At 39.0% G+C, this 8,787-nt stretch overlaps 1 protein-coding gene across 1 annotated transcript; it reads left to right on the top strand.

Annotated features, from left to right (window-relative positions):
- Window positions 1–2,786: 2,786 nt before the first annotated feature.
- On the top strand, window positions 2,787–3,581 carry LOC108481361 (probable disease resistance protein At1g52660). Its single transcript, XM_017784502.1, has one exon. It carries the CDS (start codon window positions 2,787–2,789, stop codon window positions 3,579–3,581), a length of 795 nt encoding a protein of 264 aa, XP_017639991.1.
- The last annotated feature ends 5,206 nt before the right edge of the window (window positions 3,582–8,787 follow it).

Genomic DNA, 8,787 nt, shown 5'->3' with positions numbered 1-8,787 from the left:
CCAGCTTATCTCAGTAGTTTTTGGAACATTTTAATTCAAATTATATTGCATGTATAGGCTCTTATGTTGTTTTGGTTAATGTTTGGATTATGTAAATATTATGATTGATATTTTGTGCAAATATCCAACATACATATTATATGAGAATGAGGTACAGTTGTTATGCTAGTATGTATGGTGAATATATAATTGAAATGTTGCGATTGTGGTACCTTTGATAGGTATTTTGATTAGGTATTGCTTGAGTGAATTGATAATTGAATCAATGTTATTTTGTTGTAAAATTGTATATAGTTGTGGTACCAATGAGGGTACATTGGTTAGGCACTTATTAGGTTGGTTTTGATGTGTTTTTTACTCGATTAATGTCATTTTGAATTGGTATTTTGGTTTGTATTTGAATTTTTTAAGGTCTACGAAAACTTGAAATGGTAACTTATGTTTTAAGGTTCATTTTGAGGCCACACGGCCTAAGACACAGCATATGTCTCAGTCGTATGTGACACATGGCCTGAAACATGGGCGTCTGTATCAGCCGTGTGTGATAAATGGCCATGCGACACGGCCGTGTGTCCCCTATAGGTTCAAAGCATGCAAGTCAGGTAGTTACATGGCCTGGCACACTGGTGTTTGAGGTCATTTCGAGGGGTACACGCCTGGCACACGACATGGTTTGCTGTTTTGTTTGTTCGGTAATGCTCCGTAACCCTGTTTCGGTGATGGATATGGGTTAGGGGATTTACAAACTCCATATAAACAAATTTCCAAATTTCATGTTTTAATGCTTATCTGAACGCCTACTGACCCCACGGAAAGCCTACAGTCGTTCAGGACGACAAGTACAACCCTAGGAAAAAATTTGAAATTTGGGCTGACACGGCCTAAAATGGCATTGGCCGTGTGTGGCGTCGACATACTCCAAATTTGGCTTTCGCCATTCACTGATTTTTGAGTTTTTTATTACACACCTTGACTAATTTTGATGCAGAATCACTCGTAAGAACTCCAAAACCTAAACACGTCAGATAACCATCAAATAAGACGATTTATCAAACTCGATTCACAAAACCAACATAATCTACATCTTAATTAACAAAGCATAATACCCCAAAGACTCCAAACAATGACTTACCTTCCAGAAATCAACAACCCAACAATAATTTATCTCGATGAAAGTGCACTTGGATCCAAGACTCCACCTAAGAAAAACTAACATCATCACAACGACTCCCAAAACAACCCGAAAACATGCACTACACTTAAATAATACAAATCCTTAACAACCGAAAATAATAATAATACAACTCAAAATACTTACAAAATTGCTCCCTTGAATACTACACTATGATGGCAAACACAAGATCGAACAATGCTAAAAACAATGTTGATAGGAAACCAATAAAATGGAAACAAAACCAAAAGAAAATAGAAAGATGCGAAATGACAACCCAACACAAGGTAACAAAACCAAGAACAAGGAAAGAAAAAGAATAGAAAAAGAAACAAAATGAATCAGGTTGCAACAACAAGGATGAAGTGGCATGAAAAGGCGAATTGAGGGAGCCAAAACAAATGTGGGGGGTTTTTATTTACTATATATTTATCTTTTTTTTAAAAAAAAAAGAATAGGATAAAATGAGATTCCCTTTCTAAGTCCCACCTAACCACCTGAAAACCCACACCAACACCATCACTTGACAGCTGCCCTAAACAAAACAAGGTCAAAATAAAATCACCACACTCCCTACAACGACTCAAACCAAGGACCTCCCCACACCAACGCCACTTAAACACTAAAGCAAGTGCCAACTAATAGTAGAAGTCATCAAAACAAAAATTTATTACTTCGGGGCGTTACAATTATTATTATTATTTAATGCCAATTATAATGGCTAACCGCAAAGGAAAAAGTCAAAAAAGATGGATTTCTTACTAATACCCACAACATTCGTCTTTTATACATGTAACTATGCTTCCCCATTAATTATTAATTATTTTCTCTTTCTTCTTCTTCACATACTTTCCCATTAATTCCTATCACAATTTTGCTTATTTCTATTTTCACCTTCTTCTTCACTATTTTTAATTTGTTTTGACGTCCAAGGTCTATCACTAATTTTCAAGCATCCAGTCAAGGTAATTTTCTTTCATTTGCTTAATTCATGACTATATAATGATTGTTTTTTATTATCAGCTACTATTATAGCAGCTAGCTTTGTAAGATAGTCAAGGTAATAAGATCTGAAGCAATGGTTTCATCTAGTGATTATCAACAGTTTTAGATTTTAAGACAGGATGATTAGTAGACATAATCTACTATAGATACAAATTAATACGAAAAGAGCTATGCTTTGTAAGATAGTCAAGGTAATAAGATCTGAAGCAATGATTTCCTCTAGTGATTATCAACAGTTTTAGGTTTTAAGATAGGATGATCTGCAGACATAATCTACTATAGATGCAAATTAATACGAAAAAATCTACCCAGAAGCAATATAATATTGAAATCTCATACTGTTGCACATTTTAGCTCTTAATATTTTGTAATGAACTGTTGCACACTTGAATCTAGCATGTTTTATAGTTTGAGAGGTTGATTCTGGATATACAATGGTGACCAGAATTTCATCATGTTTCTATCTGCCACCCATCCATAGCTCCATCTAATAGACGCCATTGCTTGAAACTTGCATTCATGCTTACACTGACATATCAAAAATCCAATACATTCACAGATTTTTATTATCTGCTACTGTTATATATGATTGCGTTACAGGGACATAGCAATGGAGTGCGTAGAGTCTTTTTGTGGCATTGCAAGGTGTCTTGGACCTCCTGTTTGTAACTACTTCAAATATCACAGAAAGCTGAATGATTATGTGAGAAACTTTAAGAGGATCAGAGATGAATTGAATTGCAAAATGGAAGATATAAAGCTGCAATTGAAAGCAGAGCTTCGTCGTCCTCTGGGGAAGATAGCGAAGAAGGGAGTTGAAAATTGGTTGAAAGATGTGAAAGAGATGATTAGTAAAGCCCAAGTTGTTGAAAACAAAGTCAGTAACGAGAGATATTTCTATCGTGCTTGCAACGGGAAACTGGTTGATGAAAAGACTCGAGAAATGAAGGAACTTCTTGATAAAGCTCCTAATGCCTCCGAAGGTCTTGTCGTTGATGGTCCAAGTCGTAGATTGCTACTGTCAACATCAGAACTAGTTGGACAGGAAGCTGTCAGAAATAAGATTTGGGCATGTTTGATGCAGGAAGAGGTGAGCAAGATTGGGGTTTGGGGGATGGGCGGTGTGGGTAAAATCGCTATCATGAAGCACATCCACAATGAACTTTTGGAAGAACAAAGATTCGAAAGGGTAATCTGGGTTACCATATCAAAGGAGTTTAATGTAATGAAGGTACAAGATGATATTGCAAGTGCGTTGGGGTTGAAGGAATATTTAGACAAAGAAGAAGACAAGCTCAGACGAGCAGCAATCTTGTCAGAAATGCTGAAGAGAGCAGGAAAACATGTTCTAATCCTAGATGATGTGTGGTATGAATTCCCTCTAGAGGAAGTTGGGATCTGTTGAAGTTAGTTCCCATGTAGCCCATGCAAATTCAAGCACATGAAAATTAATACACTTATATTATCCGGGTAAAGTATGTGCAAGAATTCATACACACAAGTTACCCGGGTAAAATACATGCAACTGAAGGGGTTGATGCTTCTTTTTCGTCTCAGTTACATTTTGTTACCGTTTAACTATGCTTTTGTAATCTAGTTCATTTTGAACTTAGTTTAGTTTATGTTTGATGTAATTTGATGGTGATAGAGCTAATCACCAGCTTTGTTTATGTTTGCAAGCAAAATCACCTAGTCCCTATGTAACTAGTGGAGTTAGATAGTGTTTAGGTAAAGGATTTGTTAATCTTTTGACCAGCCAAATGACTGGTATATGTAATGGCTTTAAGCCAATGTTTCATATGAATGAAATCATTAGATTTTCTTCCATATGCTCCATCTTTCTTTGCCTTCTAAAAATTCTAAGTTCTGTTCTCCATTCTTGACAGTAGCTAAAAGCTTGAACTTCAAGCATTTTTCCTTCATATTTTACCCGGGTATAATACGTTGCTGCTGGTGCTCTGTTTGAAATTCTTACTTTACCCAGTTAAAGTGTGTCAAAAACCCAACAATTGGTATCAAGTGATTTCATCTTAGAGGACCTGTTGTTGAAAATTAAATGGCTTCATCAGGTTTTTCTCCTGCTGCACCACCAGTCTTTAATGGTGAAGGGTTCCACATATGGCAGGTTAAGATGAGGACTTACCTGCAGGCCTTCGATCTGTGGGAAGTTGTCAACACAGATGCTGAGCCAGCTCCACTCAGAGCCAACCCAACAGTGGCTCAAATCAGACAACATGCAGATGAGAGGACCAAAAGGCACAAGGCCATGTCATGCATTCAGAACTGTGTTTCTGATGTTATCTTCACTAGAATCATGGCTTGTGAGACTCCCAAGCAGGCCTGGGACAAACTCAAGGAGGAGTTCCAAGGCACTGAAAGAACTAGGCAGCAGCAGTTACTAAACTTGAGAAGAGACTTTGAAAATCTCAAAATGAAGGAAAAAGAGACAGTGAAGCAGTACTCAGACAGGATAATGGCTGTGGTCAACAGCATAAGATTGCTAGGAGAACAGTTCAATGAGGCAAGAATTGCGGAAAAGGTGCTCTCAACATTGCCTGAAAGATATGAGGCAAAGATCTCATCCTTGAAGGATTCGAGAGACCTCGCAACAATCTCCTTAACTGAGCTCATTAATGGCCTCTATGCTCAGGAACAAAGGCGAGCCAGTAGAATGGAGGAGCACTAGGAGGGTGCTTTCCAAGCTAAGGCTAAAGCAGCCTCGAGCACCTCAGCCTATAAGGGCAAGAAGAACTGGAAAAATAGGCCTAAGCCTGATGCTGCAAGAGGAGGAGATCGCCTCTGCAGATTTTGCAAAAGACCTGGTCATCCAGAGGCCAGATGCTGGTTCAGACCAGATGCTGTGTGTCAACACTGCAAAAAGAAAGGCCATGTTGAAAGGGTCTGCAAAGAAAAAGGCAGACCTGGCCAAAACCAACAACACAAGGCTGAAGCTCGGGTAGCTAAAAAAGACAATGATAATGAGGAGCAAGTCTTTGCAGTCTCCTGCTCAGCTGCTCATAAGAAAGACTCAAATGGTTGGCTCCTTGACAGTGGCTGCACCAACCATATGTCACCAGATGCAGCTATTTTCAAGTCCTTAGACAGAAGCTGTAAAACACAAGTTAAAGTTGGCAATGGCCACTTTATCAAGGCAGAAGGAAAGGGAGATGTGGTTATTCACACTCCAACAGGTAACAAAATCATTTCAAATGTTTTGTTAGTTCCTGAAATTGACAGAAACCTGTTAAGTATAGCTCAGTTAGTTGAAAAAGGCTATACAGTGGTGTTCAAAGGAAATGAATGTCAGATTAGTGATCCAAGTGGATCCATGCTCATGTCAGTAGCCATGACAAAAAAGAGCTTTGTTGTGGACTGGAATAAAGGCTTTGATAATGCCTATGCTGTTTCTTCTGAAGACTCCAAGCATTGGCACCAAAGGCTTGGGCATGCCAACTTTAAGTCTATGGCTCGGATGGTCAGTAAGGAAATGGTTGAAAACTTCACCAAGACAGTTCAGAATGAAGATGTTTGTGAAGTCTGTCAGATGGGAAAGCAAGCTAGGCTTCTATTTCCTGCAAACACCACCTGGAGAGCATCAAGCAAGCTGGAACTAGTGCACACTGATGTTTGTGGCCCCATGAGAACTGAGTCACTTAGTGGCAACAAGTACTTTATTCTCTTCATTAATGATTTTACCAGATACTGCTGGGTTTATTTTTTGAAGCATAAGTCTGAGGTTGCTCAAGTGTTTATGAAGTTCAAAGCTGCAGTAGAAACAGAAGTAGGCTGCAAGATAAAGACCATTAGGTCAGATAATAGAACTGAATACACTTTAGCTCAGTTCCAAGCTTTGTGGAAAGACGCTGGCATCAAACACCAGCTAACCAATATCTACACACCCCAACAAAATGGGGTTAGTGAAAGGAAGAACAGGAGTTTGATGGATATGGCCAGATGCTTATTGTTTGAGAAAAATCTACCCAAGACAATGTGGGCTGAAGCTGTCAATACTGCTGTCTACATTTAGAATAGGCTTCCAACCAAAGCACTTACTCACAAGACACCTTTTGAAGCTTGGTTCGGGTTCAAGCCATCATTGGCTCATATGAAAGTCTTTGGTTGCCTATGTTACAGCCAAGTACCAGCTGTTAAGAGGGACAAGTTGTCCAAAAGGGCTGTTCCTAGTATTTTAACCGGGTATAGTATGGTAAAAAAGGGTTATAGGATCCTGGATCCTTTAACCAACAAAATCCAAGTGAGCAGAGATGTAGTGTTTGATGAGAAGGCTTGTTGGAATTGGGACAAGAATGAACTTGAAGCTGTCTCTGAAGAACTTGTGGTTGATCAAACAGAGCCTGAAGAAAATAGTCCTGATATGGACATTGATGACATGTCAGTCAGAGGCACTAGATCTTTGGCTGAAATTTATGAAAGGGCTCAAGTTGCCATAGTGGAGCCATGTAGTTTTGAAGAAGCTGAAGTTAATGAAGGCTGGAAACAGGCAATGGTTGATGAAATTGCCATGATTGAGAAGAACCAGACATGGGAATTGGTTCCTAGACCAGCCAAGAGGAAGGTTATTGGAGTAAAGTGGGTCTATCGAGCCAAGCAAAATGCTGATGGGAGCTTGAACAAACTGAAGGCCAGGCTTGTAGTCAAAGGATTCAGCCAGAAATATGGTCTGGACTACCTGGAAACATTTGCACCAGTGGCCAGTCTAGACACCATTAGATTGTTGATTGCCTTGGCAGCTCAGAAGCAGTGGAAAATCTACCAGCTTGATGTGAAGTCTGCATTTCTTAATGGCTTCCTTGAAGAAGAGATCTACATTGATCAGCCACAAGGATTTGTTGTGTCTGGCAAAGAACAAATGGTGTACAGGCTTAAGAAGGCATTATATGGCCTAAAACAGGCTCCCAGAGCCTGGTATGCTCGAATTAACAGCTACTTGGTCAGTTTAGGATTTAACAGAAGTGTTAATAAACCAACACTATATGTCAAGAAGAATGAAGCTGAAATACAGCTTATTGTATCCTTCTATGTCGATGACCTTTTGGTGACTGGAGGAGATCAAGATATGTTGGCTGAATTCAAAGCCAAAATGATGGACATGTTTGAAATGTCTGACTTGGGGCTAATGACATACTTTTTGGGAATGGAGGTGCGCCAAATAGAAGGAAAAATCTTCTTGGGACAGAGAACATTTGCCTTGAAGGTTTTGTCCAAGTTCTCGATGGAGAATTGTAAGCCAACAAGCACTCCTATTGCTGTTGGAATGAAGTTGTCCAGCCAAGGAGATCATGAACCAGTCAATGAGTCTACTTACAGGAGCCTAGTTGGCTGCTTGTTATATTTGACAGCAACTAGGCCAGATATCTTGTTTACTATGAGTATGTTATCAAGGTTTATGCCTTGTTGTAATGTCCAACACTTTCAAGCAGCAAAGAGAGTGCTAAGGTACATCAAAGGCACTCTTGACTATGGTGTGTTATTCAACAAAGCTGGAACATTGAAGTTGAAAGGCTATACCGATAGTGACTGGGCTGGTTCAAGTGATGATACGAAAAGCACCTCTGGATATGCTTTTACCCTTGGCTCAACCATGTTTTGTTAGAGCTCAAAGAAACAATCAATTGTGGCTCAATCAACAGCAGAAGCTGAATATGTTGCAGCTGCAAATACTGTAAATCAAGCCATACGGCTGAGAAAAATTCTAGCTAATCTTAACCTACATCAAAGGGAAGCAACAAAGATCTTTTGTGACAACAAGTCTGCTGTTGCAATTGCAAAGAATCCTGTCTTCCATGGCAGAACGAAGCACTTCAGCATCAAGTTACATGTGATAAGGGAGATGGAACAAGCTCGAGAGGTGGAGCTGGTTCATTGCAATTCAGAGGAACAAGTTGCTGATATCTTCACAAAGGCCCTTGGTGTGTCAAGGTTTATAAAACTGAGAAAGCAGCTAGGTGTTACAAGCATGGAAACTAAGGAGGAGTGTTGAAGTTAGTTCCCATGCAGCCCATGCAGATTCAAGCATGTGAAAATTAATACACTTATGTTATCTGGGTAAAGTATGTGCAAGAATTCATACACACAAGTTACCCGGGTAAAATACATGCAACTGAAGGGGTTGATGCTTCTTTTCCATCTCAGTTACATTTTGTTACCGTTTAACTATGCTTTTGTAATCTAGTTCATTTTGAACTTAGTTTCGTTTATGTTTGATGTAATTTGATGGTGATAGAGCTGATCACCAGCTTTGTTTATGTTTGCAAGCAAAATCACCTAGTCCCTATGTAACTAGTGGAGTTAGGTAGTGTTTAGGTAAAGGATTTGTTAATCTTTTGACCAGCCAAATGACTGATATATGTAATGGCTTTAAGCCAATGTTTTATATGAATGAAATCATCAGATTTTCTTCTATATGCTCCATCTTTCTTTGCCTTCTAAAAATTCTAAGTTCTGTTTTCCATTCTTGACAGTAGCTAAAAGCTTGAACTTCAAGCATTTTTCCTTCATATTTTACCCGGGTATAATACGTTGCTGCTGGTGCTCTGTTTGAAATTCTTACTTTACCCAGTTAAAGTGTGTCAAAAACCCAACAGGATCCC

The sequence above is a fragment of the Gossypium arboreum genome, chromosome 5, assembly GCF_025698485.1.
Source record: "Gossypium arboreum isolate Shixiya-1 chromosome 5, ASM2569848v2, whole genome shotgun sequence".
Lineage (NCBI taxonomy): Eukaryota > Viridiplantae > Streptophyta > Magnoliopsida > Malvales > Malvaceae > Gossypium > Gossypium arboreum.
This window is presented reverse-complemented; position numbering and strand designations above follow the sequence as displayed.

Bases quoted from the DNA above. Each gene is read 5' to 3' on its own strand.
- LOC108481361 (XM_017784502.1), top strand. From the start codon at position 2,787: ATGGAGTGCGTAGAGTCTTTTTGTGGCATTGCAAGGTGTCTTGGACCT.